Source organism: Salvelinus alpinus, chromosome 8, assembly GCF_045679555.1.
Source record: "Salvelinus alpinus chromosome 8, SLU_Salpinus.1, whole genome shotgun sequence".
NCBI lineage: Eukaryota > Metazoa > Chordata > Actinopteri > Salmoniformes > Salmonidae > Salvelinus > Salvelinus alpinus.
In genome coordinates, this window is record NC_092093.1 from 62,825,831 (window position 1) to 62,843,511 (window position 17,681).

General features: G+C 43.2%; 1 protein-coding gene across 2 annotated transcripts; it reads left to right on the forward strand.

The window, feature by feature from the left end:
* The first annotated feature begins 5,118 nt into the window (after positions 1-5,118).
* LOC139583434 (armadillo repeat-containing protein 1-like) lies at positions 5,119-17,445 on the forward strand. 2 transcript variants are annotated; one of them, XM_071414516.1, is made up of 7 exons: positions 5,119-5,246; positions 6,689-6,897; positions 8,218-8,309; positions 12,013-12,196; positions 12,818-12,934; positions 13,066-13,140; positions 14,178-17,445. In XM_071414516.1, exons 2-7 carry the CDS (start codon positions 6,736-6,738, stop codon positions 14,370-14,372), a joined length of 825 nt encoding a protein of 274 aa, XP_071270617.1. In that variant the 5' UTR covers positions 5,119-5,246; positions 6,689-6,735; the 3' UTR covers positions 14,373-17,445. The 2 variants fall into 2 exon arrangements, with proteins under 2 accessions (XP_071270617.1, XP_071270616.1); XM_071414515.1 differs by having other exon boundaries at positions 5,133-5,593.
* The last annotated feature ends 236 nt before the right edge of the window (positions 17,446-17,681 follow it).

A 17,681-nucleotide genomic window follows, 5' to 3' on the forward strand; every position in this document is an offset into this window, starting at 1 on the left:
AGGGATGGCAAGATGCGTCAGCACCTTGGACCTGACGAAGGGGTACTGGCAGGTGCAACTGGCAGCGGCCGCACAGTGAGTACGCAGCGGCTTATCTGGATGACATAATTGTGCACAGTGACAATTGGGAGTCACATCTGTGTAAGTTACAGGCCGTGGTTTGATGCACTAAGGGATGCAGGTCTGACTGCGAACCCCAACAAGTGCAAGCTGGGCTACGCCGAAGTGGAGTACCTGGGATATCAGATCGGGAGGGGAAATGTGAAACCCCAAGAAGAAGAAAAAATCGCTGCCATTAGGGGATGGCCGGTCCCCCGAACCAAGAGGCAGGTAAAGTCATTCCTGGGGTTAGCCGGCTACTACAGTAGATTTGTACCTAACTTTGCCGCAATAGCTTCTCCCCTCACAGATTTAACAAAGGCACGACTACCCCAGACGGTGCGATGGAGGACACAGAGGCGGCATTCCAGGCCCTGAAGGACGCGCTATGTTCGCACCCGGTACTCGTCACCCCGGACTTCTCAAAAAACCTCCTGGTCCAGACAGATGCGTCTGACACCGGGGTAGGGGCCGTGTTGTACCAAGAGCAGGAAGGCGAGGAGCACCCCATCATGTATGTCAGCAGGAAGCTCCTCCCGATGGAGAAGAAATACTCAATTGTCGAGAAGGCCCTCGACACCCTCAAGTACCCCCTCAAGTATTACTTCCTCGGGAGGAAGTTCACCCTAATTACTGACCATGCCCCCCTCGTGTGGATGGCATGAGGTAAGGACATGAATGACCGTGTCACCCGCTGGTTCCTGTCCTTACAGCGATTCTCTGTCATCCACAGGTCGGGGGCCCAGCACGGCAATGCGGACACCCTATCCAGGAGGGATGCAAAGGCTAAGGGAGTGGGGGTGGTATCCCAGGAGGTCTACCCCGGGGGATGGTAATAGAGGGGAGGTACGTGAGGCGACGTTGGCTCCCTCGGCTGGGAATACGGGAGCTGGGCACCCCAACACGGACAGCTAAGTGGAGGTAATTAGAGGTGTGCCAACCAGCCATGGAGGCCAAATAAAAGGAGCACGATGGCACACCGCGGGAGAGAAGGGAGAGAGACGGACACCAGTTAAGAGAGAGAAGGAAGACTGAGCAAAACCTAAGTTATTTCTTTGATATATTTATTTTCTGTCTTAGTAAAGTTGTTTTTTGGACTAAAACCTCCCTGTCTCTGTGTCAATCTCTGCACGCTCAACCCAACACCCCACGGTTTACCACACTGCGTTGAGACAATGAGTTATCAATGACCCAAGTCCAGCTCAGTTAATCCCTACCATTGTGTCGCTGAGTCATCACAATGCTTTAGCAAATGTACATTACACCAGGGGCATTGGTAGACACAATGTAAGTAACCTAATTTATGTCCCTCTAACTGCCCTGAATGCCTCTGCTGATCCTACAGCTATTGTATGCAGCAATCATGTGCCTATAAACCAGATGTATGCTGTTAGCACTAAGGCGGTGTGCCCTAGTAGGAAGTCCACTGTGTGCAGCTCACCCTGCACTAACATAAATAACATGAGAATATCTGCTTCTGCTAAGCTTCCCAGTAAAGCAATGAAAACAAGCACGCATCTCATTTGATACAGCAGTAGCAATACAAGGTTAAAACATTTACAGAAAATACAGAAATGCCAGGGGTGGAGGTGATGCTGTTTATATTCAGAACCACATTCCTCTAAAGCTTATGTTCATGTTAAATACTGTTGAAGTAATTTGGCTCCCGAGTGGCACAGATGGCACTGCATCTCAGTGCTAGAGGCGTCACTACAGACCTTGGTTCGATTCCAGGCTGTATCACAATCAGCCTTGATTGGGTGTCCCATAGGGTGGCGCACAATTGGCCAAGCGTCGTTCGGGTTGGGGTTTGGCCGGGGTAGGCCGCCATTGTAAATAAGAATTCCTATTCTGTTAAATACTGTTGAAGTAATTTGGCTCCCGAGTGGCACAGCAGTCTAAGGCACTGCATCTCAGTGCTAGAGGCGTCACTACAGACCTTGGTTCGATTCCAGGCTGTATCACAATCAGCCTTGATTGGGTGTTCCATAGGGTGGAGCACAATTGGCCAAGCGTCGTTAGGGTTTGGCCGGGGTAGGCCCGTCATTGTAAATAAGAATTTGTTCTTAACTGACTTGCCTAGTTAAATAAAGCCTTTTGGACCTAGACTTGGCGCTCTGGTACCACTTTCCGTGCGGTAGCAGAGAGAACATATTCATTACATAAATAGGCCCATTGAATTTTGTCTCTCTTGCCGCTCCAAATATAATTTTAACTTCGCTAAGTGTAGGCAAGACCATAAGCAAATATGTAAACTGGGATATGACTAAAGAGTTAATCATGGTGATTTTTCCACAAATAAACAGGTATTTTCCTTTCCATGGTAGCAAGATCGTATCTATTTTGCTAACTTTATATTAAAATGTATTTTAATGAGACAGATATTTCACCAGATGTGTAACTGTGAAGTATCTGGTTGACGGTTCCACTTACTACCAAATATGATGGTGAGAGGAAGCCCAGTGGCAGAACATGGAGTTAGATGGGTTTTGGCCGACATTCTGCAAATTTTCTCATCGATGACACATTTGATCTCAATACAGTTTTCTGTTTCCAAAACTAGAATCTGTTACGAACAACGTTTTTTTTGATTTTACCCTTTGCCAAAGTTTCCAAAACTTGCGTTGTTTAGAAGGAGTGCAATGGCGAATTGAGTTATTGCAAAAGCAAACGTCAAAGTGTAGGCGTTCCCTAATGGAAAATGCGCAACCTGGTCTCAGAGCATTTCGTATTATTCTATACGTAAATCCATATAGTACCCTACATTACTTTGGTGTGGTTACATAAGACAGATCGGGGTGGCTGGGTGGACGTATAACGTAGGTGGCCATAGAACGCGAACGTCTAGCAGCCCAAAGGTTGCGAGTTTGAATCTCATCACAGACAACTTTAGCATTTTATATAATTACCAACTTTTCAAATACTTGCTAATTTTTAGATAAATAAATATAAAAACAATGTGCAACAATTTCAAAGATTTTACTGAGTTACAGTTCACACTTCTCCAGCGTGCCAGTTGGCATCGAAGGTGAGCATTTGTCCACTGAAGTTGGTTACGATGCCAAACTGCTGTCAGGTCAAGACCCTGCTGAGGACAATGAGTACAAGTACGCAGATGGTCTTTCCTGAGACGGTTTCTGACAGTTTGTGCAGAAATTCATCACTAATGCAATCACACAGTTTCATCAGTTGTTTGGGTGGCTGGTCTCAGACAATCCTGTATGTGAAGAAGCCAGATGTGGAGGTCCTGGGTTGCAGTTTTTAAATGTGGTGTGCGGTTGTGAGTCCGGTTGACGGACTGCCAAATTCTCTAAACAACGTTGGAGAACGCTTAGGATAGAGAAATTAACATTGGATTCTCTGGCAACAGCTCTGGTGGACATTCCTGCAGTCAGCATGCCAATTGCACGCTCCCTCAAAACTTGAAACATCTGTGTCATTGTGTTGTATGACAAAACTGCACATTTTAGAGTGGCCTTTTATTGTCCCCAGCACAAGGTGTAATGATCATGTTTAATCAACTTCTTGATATGCCACACCTGTCAGGTGGATTATTTTGGAAAAGGAGAAATGCTCACTAACAGGGATTTAAACAAATTTGTGCACACAATTTCAGGTAAATAATATTTCTGTGCATATGGAACATTTCTGGGCTCTTTTATTTCATCTTATGAAAACTGGGGCCAACACTTTACATGTTGAGTTTATATATTTTTTCAGTATACTTTGCAACTACTTAGCATGTTAGCTAACCATTCCCCTCACCCTAACCTTAACCGTTTTTGCTAACCCTTCACCTAACCTTAAACGTTTTAGCTAACCCTTCTTCTAATCCTAAACTTAACCCTTTAACCCAACTCCTAAATTTAACTTTAACCCTTAACCTTAACCCTTAGCCTAGCTAACACGAGTGAGTTAGCTAACATTAGCCACCTAGCAAAAATGCGTAACATATATGTTCTGTAAAAATCCTAACATATTGTACTTTTTGCAAATTCATAACACAGTCGTGAAGAGGACACGACAAAACCTATGCCCCCCTCAGGAGACTGAAAAGATTTGGCATGGGTCCTCAGATCCTCAAAAGGTTCTACAGCTGTACCATTGAGAGCATCCTGACTGGTTGCATCACTGCCTGGTATGGCAACTGCACGGCCTCCGACCGCAAGGTACTACAGAGGGTAGTGCGTACGGTCCAGTACATCACTGCGGCCAAACTTCCTGCCATCCAGGACCTCTATACCAGGCGGTGTCAGAGGAAGGCACTAAAAATGATCAAAGACTCCAGCCATCATAGTCATAGACTGTTCTCTTTGCTACTTCACGGCAAGCGCCAAGTCTAGGTCCAAGAGGCTTCAAAACAGCTTCTACCCCCAAGCCATAAGACTACTGAACATCTAATCAAATGCACACTGTTGCTACTCTCTGTTATTATCTATGCATAAGTCACTTTAATAACTTTACCTACTGTACATGTATATATTACCTCAATTACCTCGACTAACCCCAGTACCCCCTGTATATAGTCTCGCTATTGTTAATTTGCTTCTACACCTGCATTGCTTGCTGTTTGGGGTTTTAGGCTGGGTTTCTGTACAGCACTTCGAGATATTAGCTGATGTACGACGGGCTATTTAAAATAAACTTGATTTTGATTTGATTTGAATTTACTGCTGCTCTTTAATTATTTGTTACTTTATTTCTTATTTTTCCTTTAGGTATTTTTCTTAAAACTGCGTTGCTGGTAAGTAAGCAAGGTCTACACCTGTTGTATTTGCAGCATATGATAAATACGATTTGATTTGATTTAATACAAATTGTAAATCATAACATATCACCCGAAATGGGTGATGGACAGCCATAAATGAATAGCTACTGTACCATACGAAACATAACATATCATACTAAATGTACATATAGGATAATACGAAATGCTCTGAGAACAGGTTGCAACACATGCTAGAACGCGTCAATAGGCTCTCGCTAGCTCGTGCTTGGCTCTGCCCATCTTCTTCCTTGTTCTGACCACTATGATTTTTGGCCTTTCTAGGGAGTTTTTCCTAGCCACCGTGCTTCTACACCTGCATTGCTTGCTGTTTGGGGTTTTAGGCTGGGTTTCTGTACAGCACTTTGAGATATCAGCTGATGTAAGAAGGGCTATATAAATACATTTGGTTTGAAATTTGATTTGATGATTCACTTGCTAAACTTGGAAACGACAGGATTTGGTCGATCTTGGGTTAGTTATAAACATCTTCGGCCCTAGTGTCCTGGCTGACAGAAAAAACGCTCTGATTGGCTCTTCGTCTTGTCAGTCACAACGGAACTGTTCAATCAGCTGTCTTCACACAGAGGCCGTGATGAATCGTAAAATGTACCCGTTAGCTAGCTAACGTTAGCTATTTGACAATTGTATGACCGAAACAGCTTTCTTTTTTTAACCTAATCGCTGTCATTGTATAATCAAAATAACGGGAGATCACTTGGAGAAAAGGTAATAATATGCTAATACTGACTAACGTTAGCTACTGTAGCCCAGAGAGTAATGTGTTTCTGGTTGTCCTGGGCGTGTTTTCAGAGGTTATGCGTGGACAATCAATGCTACAGCAAGGTGAAGGAACCAGCTAACGTTAGGAATTCTTACAGTTCTGATTATAAACATGGATGGCCATTCACCATCACCCATTCATTCAATTTGCATTCAAACGATTGTGAAAAAAAGGCAATGACAAACTAGCTAGCTACATTGGTTAGCTAGCCCGCTAACCAGTTTGCTAGCTAGTGGTTTTGGCTATTGATCTTGCTTGCGACTGGTTGTTCAGAATAAAACTAGGGTAATTCTTAGTAAAAAAATCTCCATATTTGCTTTATTTTGGTCCGTTGGGCATTTTGTTGTAACTGTGGCCTCCATAATGAGCCTTATTTGCTAACCTGCACTATGTACTGGCCCATTTCAGAACAGCCTGCTAATGTGACGTTAACAGTACTATATCATTACATTGTTTAATTAAACCTGTGTCATCATGTGTCACAATTTTTATTTATTTTTTTCACCTTTATTTAACCAGGTAGGCAAGTTGAGAACAAGTTCTCATTTACAATTGTGACCTGGCCAAGATAAAGCAAAGCAGTTCGACACATACAACAACACAGAGTTACACATGGAGTAAAACAAACATACAGTCAATAATACAGTAGAAAAATAAGTCTATGTAATGGACTGCCACGTTTTATGTTTCAGCCAAGTGTCTGAATAAATAACTAGCACTTTTTTTTTTAACCTGCTTTAACATAGTTGTGTTAGTAGGCTTACAGACAAAAATAATAATGGTGTTGCTTTTTATGTGACCTGTCAAATTGATTTGTTTTTCACAAATCACAATCTGATGCTCATACTGATTGCAGTATTTGAACAGATCGATACATAATGTGTTATTGGCAGTGTCTTTTCAATTGGTTGGTTTGGTCTTGCAGTGAATGTCCCACAAATAAAGGCATTAGAGACTGTTGCCACTGAAACAGATGCGATTGTAATGAATATGTTCGGTACTGTACAGCTAAATCTAACTTGATCCTATTATACCCACAGTGTAAAGAGGCTGGTTTGATGTGCACGGCACTGGGAGAGGAGGCACCATGAGTAGGGAGCTGGATGCGCTGACTGTGGTGAACCAGCTACGAGATCTTGCAGCTGACCCCCTCAACAGACGAGCCATAGTACAGGACAACGGCTGCTTACCGGGCCTCATCCTCTTTCTGGACCACCCCAACCCTCAGGTCGTCTACTCAGCATTATTGGTAAGGCTCATCCACCATCATTTGGTCATTTTGTTGGTTATGCAAGGTCAGGAGTATTCCTTGCTCCAGGCCCTGTAATGCACAGTGGTTGAAAAAGTACCCAATTGTCATAATTTAGTAAAAGTAAAGATACCTTAAATGAAAATGACTCAAGTAAAAGTGAAAGTCGCCCAGTAAAATAATACTTGAGTAAAAGTATTTGGTTTTCCATTTTTTTAAGTATCAAAGGTAAAAGTGTAAATCATTTCAAATTATTATATTAGGCAAATCAGACGGCACGATTTTCTTGTTTTTTAAATTTACGGATAGCCAGGGGCACACTCCACACTCAGACATAATTTAAAAACAAAGCATTTGTGTTTAGTCAGTCCGCCAGGTCAGATGCAGTCAAGATGACCAGGCATTTTTTCTCTAAGTGTGTAAATTAGACAATTTTCATGGCCTGCTAAGCATTCAAAATGTAACGACCACTTTCGGGTGTCATGGAAAATGTATGGAGTAGAAAGTACATTATTTTCTTTAGGAATGTAGTGGAGTAAAAGTTGTCAAAAAAAATATAAATAGTAAAGTACAGATACCCCAAAACACGACTTAAGTAAAAATCCTGGAAAGTACTACTTAAGTATGGTTATGCAGAAATGTGACCTGATCCATTGATCAAAAGGAATTGGAACAGGGAAGAAAGATCTAGGCTAATCTTGAGTGTACCAGCAGTGTGCACATATTCTCGTACTGCTCATGATAACAAGTGTCAGTCTGTGGAGTTTATTTACACAAGTTATGTAGCTGTCCTCTCGAGGGGTTCTAAAAGTGAGGTGGTTTGTGTGTTCTTGTCATGTGCCCCCCCCCCCCCCCGCTGTCCAGTTGTGTCAGGACAGGTTAGAGTGATGGTGTGTTCTCAGGCATATCTCCAAGAATCCGCACACACATCTGAGTGGTTTATATAATAGTTCTTATTTAGTGGTGACCTGGACACTGTACTTGTTGCGTGTTTGCATTGGTTATGCAACACACACATACCCAGTACTTGCTCTTGCTGCACGTAAGTGGCTGGTTGGCTGCTTAGCCATGTGTGGTGTGTGTTTGTGTATGTGTCTTTGCTTGTCTGATTTTTAACACACACTACAGTGTTTCCCCTATTTTTTACCCCCCCACCTCCTACCGCTACTACCAATGCAACCCACCCCCCCTGCAGCAGCAGCCTCAACCCTTGCCACCACTACTGAAAACAATTCTGGGGGAAACACTGTGCCCTGACAGACATAAAACCAAAGATGGTGTTAGGTCAGTTTGAGGTAATGGTTTCTCTTGTCCTTCCAGGCAGTGCGCTACCTGGCAGAATGTCGGACCAACAGAGAGAAGATGAAGGGAGAGCTGGGCATGATGCTGAGTCTGCAGAATGTCATGCAGAAGTAAGTCCCCTCCCCATCACCGCCACTGCACTGCATCAGAATGAGCAGACAGACACACACACATGGAAGCATACTGTGCACTTTTCACTTAAACCTCATCCTAGTATTTCTCTTGCTTTCAGCAGGCAATATGTGCATGTTTGCAAATGTTCTGGACAGGAAGGTTGTCTAAGGTTGACATGTAAGGATGAATTTGATTAATTCTGAATTAAAGTGGGTCTGTAAACAATTAATTTGCTGTTTCCACACATTGAGGGATTTAATGCAACCTGCCACTTGTTTTTTTTAAATATCACAATTAATCTAGTCAGTGTTCTCACTGGCTTTTGTTAAATGCTGAACAATGTTAGGGTTGCCAGGTATTTCTCTCAAGGACTGTTATATTGGGCTGTGCAGCCAAGATCTACACTTTCATCACTGCGTCTGTCATGTTCATGTCCATTGAATGCCATTTAGCCAGGCATAAAACATTTACAATTTAATTTACCCTTACTATATACCCTTTATTATTTAGGAAGCCCTTATTGACCCTTATTTTTATCAGTTGACTGAGAACATATTCTCTTTTACAGCAACGACCTGGGGAAGAGTTATAGGGGGGAGGAGAGGGTATAAATGAGCCACCTTTGGGTATCTTGCTAAATCAAAATGGCCGACACATTGTGGTCACCCAGAGGCGGCTCTCTAGTCTTTAGATGTGTGTGATGCTCCAGATCGGGTTGTTGGGTGAGAGTATCTGGAGGGTGTTTGGCGTTACGACTGCTGCTTATCACTGGCACTAAGATGGAGATATGCCAGCGGTTGGCAGGCCCATACCAGGCTGTATGATCTTCTCCTAGGGCCCAACTCTCTGTGAGACTGACCCTGGGCCTGGAGCTAACCAGCCAGTCACTTCAGCTAGTGACAGGCCCTGTCAAGAAGGGCCCTGTGGTCACACCGGCTCCCCCTGCTACCATTCTACACACCCTGACTTTGGGCAGAGGTCGTTCATGGCTGGAGAGAGTGTGAACACAAGACTTAAGGGAGGGACAGGCTAGCGAAGTTTCTCTATGTTGGTGTTAACACCAGTCCAGTCCCAAGGCTCTGCTGTTACACTCTGTGTGGGGATTCATTTTATTTTAAAGCTGTTTCGAGTCCTTTAATGAAAATTGGTAGTGATACCATGTAGCTTGTGGAAGGTGCGTTGTCTAGTCCATTCGTAAAGTATTCAGACTTTTTCCACATTTTGTTAGGTTACAGCCTTATTCTAAAATTGATTACATTATTTTTTCCACTCATCAATCTACACACAATACCCCATAATAACAAAGCAAAAACAGGTTTTTAGAAATTGTTGCTAATTTATAAAAAAACAAAAAACATCAGACCCTTTACTTTCTTTAAGCACATTTGGCAGCGATTACATCCTCAAGTCTTCTTGGGTATGACGCTACAAGCTTGGCACACCTGTATTTGGGGAGTTTCTCCAATTCCTCTCTGCAGATCCTCTCAAGCTCTGTCAGGTTGGATGGGGAGCGTTGCTGCACAGCTATTTTCAGGTCTCCAGAAATGTTCGATTGGGTTCAAGTCCGGTCTCTGGCTGGGCCACTCATGGACATTCAGAGACTTTTCCCGAAGCCACTCCTGCGTTGTCTTGGCTGTGTGCTTAGGGTCGTTGTCCTGTTGGAAGGTGAACCTTCGCCCCTGTCTGAGGTCCTGAGCACTCTGGAGCAGGTTTTCATCAAGGATCTCTGTACTTTACTCTGTTCATATTTCCCTCTCCCCTGACTCGTCTCACAGTCCCTGCCGCTGAAAAACATCCCCACAGCATGATGTTGCCACCACTCTTCATCATAGGGATGGTGCCAGGTTTCCTCCTGACGTGATGCTTGTCATTCAGGCCAAAAAGTTCAATCTTGGTTTCATCAGACCAGAGAATCTTGTTTCTCATGGTCAGAGTCCTTTCGGTGCCTTTTGGCAAACTCCAAGCGGGCAGTCATGTGCCTTTTACTGAGGAGTGGCTTCCGTCTGGCCACTCTATTGTAAAGACCTGATTGGTGGAGTAATGCAGAGATGGTTGTCTTTCTGGAAGGATCTCCCATCTCCACAGAGGGACTCAGAGTGACCATCAGGTTCTTGGCCACCTCCCTGACGAAGGCCCTTCTCCCCCAATTGCTCAGTTTGGCCGGGCGGCCAGCTCTTGGAAGAGTCTTGGTGGTTCCAAACTTCTTCCATTTAAGAATGATCGAGGACACTGTGTTCTTGGGGGATCTTCAATGCTGCAGACATTTTTTGGTACCCTTCCCCAGATCTATGGCTCGACACAATTTTGTCTAGGAACTCTATGGAAAATTCCTTACACCTCATGACTTGTTTTTTTCTCTGACATACACTGTCAACTGTGGGAGCTTCTATAGACCGGTGTGTGCTTTTCCAAATCATGTCCAATCAATTGAATTTACCACAGGTGGACTCCAATCAAGTTGTAGAAACATCTCAAGGATGATGAATGGAAACAGGATGCACCTGAGCTCAATTTTGAGTCTCATAGCAAAGGGTCTGAATACTTATGTAAATAAGTTTTATTTTTAATACATTTGCAAAAAAAATCTAAAATTCTGTTTTTGCTTTGTCATTATGGGGTATTGTGTGTAGATTGATGAGGCTGTAATTGAACAAAATGTGGAAAAAGTAAAGGGGTATTATGAATGCACCATGTATATATGTGTGTGTATGTATGTATGTATGTATATATTTATATATATGTGTGTGTATATGAGAGAGCGATATATGATCGTAAGTAAGGTTTGCTATTATTATGTGTTAGTCAAATATTATATCTGTTTGGGCTTCTTGCAGTCAATTTGCAGTCTACAAATGATTTGTAATTATGTTCCGGCACCCGGCCATTCGTTCAAGAAAAAATCCTCCTGCGGCTGAATCTAGCTGATGATCCCTGATCTAGAGCTTAGCCATGCTCTCCGCTAAGGAGGCATTGTACTTCTATTAGCCAAGCTAACGTATGCTTCAGAAATCATATTTACTGATCAATCTCGCTCTTTCAATTATGATCTGTCTGATGTTCTCTGTTGAATAAGAAGACTTTTAATACTTTCATTAACAGTATAGCCTAATTATTAGACATTTTAGAGACTGACAGAGACCTTTGTGAATGTTTGGCCGTTTTTATGATTGTAGTGTGGTAATTTCTCCTTCAACAGGGCTGTCTATTTATTCAGTGGAAAGGTTAGGTAGTGACAAGCCTGTCACAGTGGCTCTCTGTAAGCGTATGGGACCCCCCCTCCCCCTCATGCAGCTGGACAGCTCTCTTACCATGCAGTTTGTCTGGCAGAGCGACGACCTTTAGAAATATCAACCACTCTGAGAGAGACATGGACAGGCTTAGACCACAGAGGACAGGACACTGAACTGTAACGGAGACCGCCGTCGTCCTGTTGTACAAAGAGACAGAGTAGACATGGATACTTTTTACTGTGTATGTCCACTTTTCTTTTGACTTGGATTCATTGCTACCATCTTGCCCTTGTCTGGATTTGAGGAGAGTATGACGAAGAAGTCAAGGTTTTAAAAATTAATGTAAAAAAAGAAATAAAAATCTCTAACAGCAAGTATGCATTTGTTTGCTGAGAGAACTGTCCACAAAATTATTTGAAAATTAAATGTTTTATACTTAACCTCTCTCGTTCTTTCTCCCCTCTCTCAGGAGCAGCTCCCCAGGGGAGACCAAGCTGCTGGCGTCTGAGATCTATGAGATTCTGCAGGCAGCTGGTAATGAGGCAGAGCAGGCTGAGGCTGCCTCCTGCAGACGCAAGGCCCACTTCTTCCTGGGCTCCACCAACAAGAGGGCCAAGACCGTGGTGCTGCACATCGACGGCCTGGATGACTCGGTGAGTGGATAGTGGTGTCTCCACCTTGTACAAACACTATGACACCTGAGGAGATCAGTTTGCCAAACCAAAAATCCAGGCTTGATTCCAAACTGTTCTTTTGCTTCATGACTTCTGGCCTTAATGTGTCTCACTGGAATCAAAACGGGTGAGGAATCAAATCTGTCTTTATAGTGATAGGCTAACACATTTCGAGAAGTCACCACCACTAGAACCCCTGAGACAGGCATAATGTTGCTCTGTTGTCACGGTGACCACAGTGTTAACAGAGGTTGTCAGGGAGTGTAGGTCAGTGTTGTAAATGTCAACCATTGAACAGCAGGGTGTTGAGATCAGACCTGAATACCACACCACAGGAGAGCTGCACCTGTCCCTGATCACATTACACCAGACAGACTCAGTGACACACCACTCATATCTCCACACACACTGGACAATGAGAGATGAGCTCTTTTGAAATGTCATGTTGATTGTTATGTTGCTGCTGTAAATGTAATGTAACAGGAAACCCCTTCATCCGAATAGAACGTAGATGGTTACATTTGTATCCGGCGCTGCTTTCACGTCAATATTGTATTTTCTCGTCCTCATTTTGTTTATTTTCCCCCTGCTGTCTCTCAGACTCGGAGAAGTCTGTGTGAGGAGGCCCTGTTGAAGATCCGGGGGGTGATCAGCTTCACCTTCCAGATGGCTGTGAAGAGGTGTGTGGTCAGGATCCGCTCTGACATCAAGGCTGAGGTGAGTCCGACCACAAAAGCGCGCTCCATCCATTAAACACTGCACTCTGGCCAGAGAAGAAGAGTTTAAAACATCAGTTATTTTGGTTACAAATCTGTTATACAAAGACCGCCCATCTTTGTGTTCCTCAGGCACTGGGCACGGCGATCAACTCCACCAAGGTGATGAAGGCTGCACAGGTGGTGAAGGGAGAGGATGGAGGAGAGGTGAGTAGAAGGAGGGGGAGGGATAGTACTCAAATCAAACTCAACTTTATTTAAAGTGCATTTGAAATCGCAACATTTTATAGTAAAATGAACGTGGGGGAAAAAAACTGAAGGTAATAAAATAGATTAATAAAAGAACATCAAGCAAAAAACCTTCTCTAAAATAATAGTGAAGCCATTGTTTTAAAGGTCAAGCTAAATAACTAAAATAATTTATTAAAGACCAGGCTGAAAAAGGTGAATTTTCAAACGTGATTCAAAAATCTCAACTGTGACCGGTTGCCCTGTTACCTGACAGGGCAAGTCTTTGTGGTGGGTTATATTAGGGTGCTGTGGTTCATTGTCTAACTCAAACGGTCCACACCCAGTGGGAGTAGGCATGGTAGAGCTGGAGATGCTTCTGTGTCTCTGTGTGATGGGGATGGTAGTTATTTGGAGTGACTGTTAGCTTGTCATATCTCTCTGTCCTGAGGGCGTTACTCACCGCCTAGTCACATGACCAATCCCAGCATGCCCTCGAAGCAGTGTGTCACGACACCCTGTATCTATAGGAAACCTAACCCCATGAACCCCCTACACCCATCAAATGTTATGTCACAGTCTACACCTGTTGTTTACGAAGCAGAACAGTGAAATGCTTACTTAAGGGACCTTCCCAAACATGCAGAATACCATAAAAAATACATGAGGATGATAGGATAAAAACATTAGTAACACAAGGAACTCCCCCTCCCTGCTGAAGTAGACTAGACTAGACCACTGCTCCCCTCCCCCTGGTCACTGTGATGGTAGGCTGGGGGGAGTTTTATCAACAGGAGCCACTGCGCCTCACTGACCTGCTGCTGTTCCCCTGCTGTCCAGCAGGGGGAAGAGCTGGTTCACTTATGTTTCAGACATGGCACTAGAGGTCGAGAATAGTTTGAGGTTGCCTGATCTTGGTTTTGTTTTGTTGTCTTCACTATATATTTTTTATGTCAAACCAGTTTGCCACTAGGTAGGGATTCTGAACTATTCCCTGTTGTCTTTCTCCCCCCCAGCTGATGCTTCCATTCCAGGAGGGTGCAGAGGAGGCGGTGGTGGAGCACAACGAGGACATCCCAGACTACCTCCCTGAGGAGGAAAGCCCGTCTCAGGAGCAGGACAAGGCCGTGACACGCGTTGGCTCCATCACAGATGGCGTGGGCTGGCTCAGCACAGCCGCCAACTTCCTGTCCCGCTCCTTCTACTGGTGACCACTTCCTGTGTCAGTCCCAATCGTCACAACCCCAAGCCCACTAACCACCACCCGACGGTCACCTTAGCCCCGCCTATTTCATCCATCCCTTTTACACTGCTCTCTAGTCCCTCTCAGCAGCCACACAGAGTACCACTCTGCTCAGTGTACAAGGAGCGCTGGACTGCCAAGTGCAACCTGCAATAACCTTTACTTGTTTATAAAACAAAATTTGTTAAGATAATGCTAGCTACTGTACAGGCTGAACTCGCTGCACACTAAATACACTCAAGTCAATCTACTCGTTATGCGTCTCATAAGCCATAGACAGAGGACTTCAGAATCAGCTTACATCTCTTTTCCTTTAGAGAAGTAGTTTTCTCTGACGCCCGATGGGTCCATCATCTCTTTGAAACCAAATTGCATTGTGGGAATGCGTTGTGCTGCATCGTCTTCTGAGTTTGAGCGATTGCATTGAATGGTGCTACGCTTGTGGAAATTGGAGTGGTTTTTGTGCTCTCTTTTGCTTCTTTTCCTCATCTTTGTTTTGATAAGGTTTTTTCACCCTTTTTCTGTTTGCCAATTTGATAATCCCTAATTCACTTTTCGTTCCCCTGCGGTGGGGGGCTTTTGTTTGTGCCAATCTTGCTCGCTGCCTTGTTTTCATCATGTCTCTATCCTTTGTTGTGTGCCTTTTGGACTCTTCACTGCCATGTATTGCTATGTATTTGTCCAGTTTAACTTCACTGGAAACCTCTGAAGCCTTGTGAATAATGCAAACTGTCTTCTGCGTTGGGCGCTATTTCCCCTAGCAGCTCATGTCTCTCATAGAGAGATGTCATATTTTTAGCGAGACAAAGAGACCCCGGTGAAGGACGGCTGATGACACTAGCTGCTCCATAGAGGACTGATGCAGAAAGAAAAGGGAAATGATGCTTACTGTTATACTGTAGAAAGTCGACTTTAGCACACATTACTTCTCGTTAAATCCTCCTAGGACTTGGGAGTCTCTTGGTTGTACAGTAGAGGTGAGTGTTCAGACGGATCATTGTTTATGTTGAAGTTGTGATGCGTTGACTCGCATCAAATTGACTTCTTTAGCCTTTTCCCCTTCATCAGTGTTTTCATATAGGATTATCATACGGTCATCTGTCATCTGAAAGGTCTGATTTAGAGTAGACAACTGGTCCTAAATCGGTGTGGTAGAGACAACCACCTCAGGGCTTGATAGCCACCTGCTAAATGTGTGTCCCTCACCCATAAGCCCATCAACATGTTCACTATTGTGGCCCAGCCACTATAAATGATTGTGTTTTACCCCCTTTAGCCAGCAGTGTCCTTAAAATGACATACACATACGGACACACCATTGCTGCTGTCAGAAGGACACTAGAGGTGTAAGCAGTATCACTGGTCTGGATATGTACATTTCAAATCAAATTTTGGGGACGGTAACACATATTTAGCAGATGTTATTGCGGGTGTAGCGAAATGCTTGTGTTCCTTGCTCCAAAAGTGCAGTAGTATCTAACAATTCACAATAATGCACACTAATCTAAAAGTAAAAGAATGGAATTAAGAAATATGTAAATATTCGGACGAGCAATGTCGGAGTGGCATTGACTAAAACACAGTAAGAGTAGAATACAGTATATACATATGAAATTAGTAAAACAGTATTTAAACATATATTAAAGTGACTAGTGTTCCATTATTAAAGTGACCAGTCTCTAAGGTGCAGGGTTGAGTAACCGGGTGGTAGCCGGCTAGTGATGGCTATTTAACAGTCTGATGGCCTTGAGATACAAGCTGTTTTTCAGTCTCTGTGGCCCAGCTTTGATTCACTTGTACTGACCTCGCATTCTGGATGGTAGTGGGGTGAACAGGCCGTGGCTCGGGTGGTTGATGTCCTTGATGATCTTTTAGGCCTTCCTGTGACATCGGGTGCTGTAGGTGTCCTGGAGGGCAGGCAGTGTGCCCCCATTGATGCGTTGGGCAGACTGCACCACCCTCTGGTAATGGTGCTTGGTTTCCTAGCAACATTAATCATAATGTTAATCTCAGTCCTTATTTCAGGAAGAAATCATGTTTTTTTCTGTTCAACAGTTATTCTCTGTCTCCATTTTACTTTGTTGTTGAAAGATGCAACACATTTAAAATGTAGATATTGCCCTTTGTGAAGAGGTTTTGACTGAAACATTGAAGTTCGATATTAGGTTCTTGCATAGCATTGCATAGCATTGGATTGACTTTTTATTCATTTTGAGGAACCCTTTCATACCTGTAATCCTTTTCCAGCTGAATTCTGATCTCATTGTGTAAAGAAAGTGCTGACCAGACAATAGTTATCCTTCTGGAGGCCAAACCCACAGCTCACACAGCTAGTAGAATGGTGTGATTTAACCTTTTACTGCAGTGGGCTAAATCAGGGTCACACAGTGTTTCTTGGTAGTCTTAAACAGATCTACTTTGAAACAAAAGTATACACCTCACACACATGGTTATGGGCTTAAAAAAAAGAAGACGCCTGTACCATGTTAGATATAGAGTTGAAATGTATTACATTTTGAGTTTGCATGCTAATATTACACTTTTATATACACCACAGAAGACTGAAATAATGTTTATTAATTATGAAAAATATTAATAACATTCCACCCATAAGGCCACTTGGGGGCGATTTGGTTGTTTGACTGCAAGAAAGGCCTACAATAACCTCAGAGAATTGACCTAATAATGTATATCCACTACAGTGAGTTTATTCTCTATCTGCATCCCTCAGAAGCAGTGCTTACGAACAAGTCGTAGGATGAAGTCATCACTTCTATTGTTTAACATGAACAGCATCAGTCATGACTTAAGTTGCAACATGTAAAGTACATTTTATTATAAGTTGCACTACTTGTACTGTATATCAGATACTTGAACAAGTTATTTTTGTCTCGATTTAAATCTCATGTCAAATCAAATGTTAATTTGTGCCGAATACAACATGTGTAGACTTTACCGTGAAATGCTTACTTACGAGCCCTTAACCAACAATGCAGAGTTAAATAAGGAAATAAACACATGAAATAAAATGGATGAGTGAAGCTGTGTGAGATATGCATTTTGTTTTTAAGCTCACCCTATCGTTTAATAGTCACTCCATCAGGATGGCTGACAGAATCATGTAGCAAGTCCTCAGAATAGCAGAAGCTTCTCATGTACAGTGTGTATCTGCTGTCTAATGTAATATAATGTATTTCAGATCTGAAAACAGTTAATTTACGATTAAGGCAAAGAATATTAACAATAACTTAATGTAAATGATTTGCGTCTGTGTTAG

Coding starts and splice junctions, on each gene's coding strand:
- LOC139583434 (XM_071414516.1), top strand. CDS start 6,736: ATGAGTAGGGAGCTGGATGCGCTGACTGTGGTGAACCAGCTACGAGAT. Junction 8,310..12,012: donor CTGCAGAATGTCATGCAGAA/GTAAGTCCCCTC, acceptor CCCCTCTCTCAG/GAGCAGCTCCCCAGGGGAGA. Junction 12,197..12,817: donor TCGACGGCCTGGATGACTCG/GTGAGTGGATAG, acceptor GCTGTCTCTCAG/ACTCGGAGAAGTCTGTGTGA.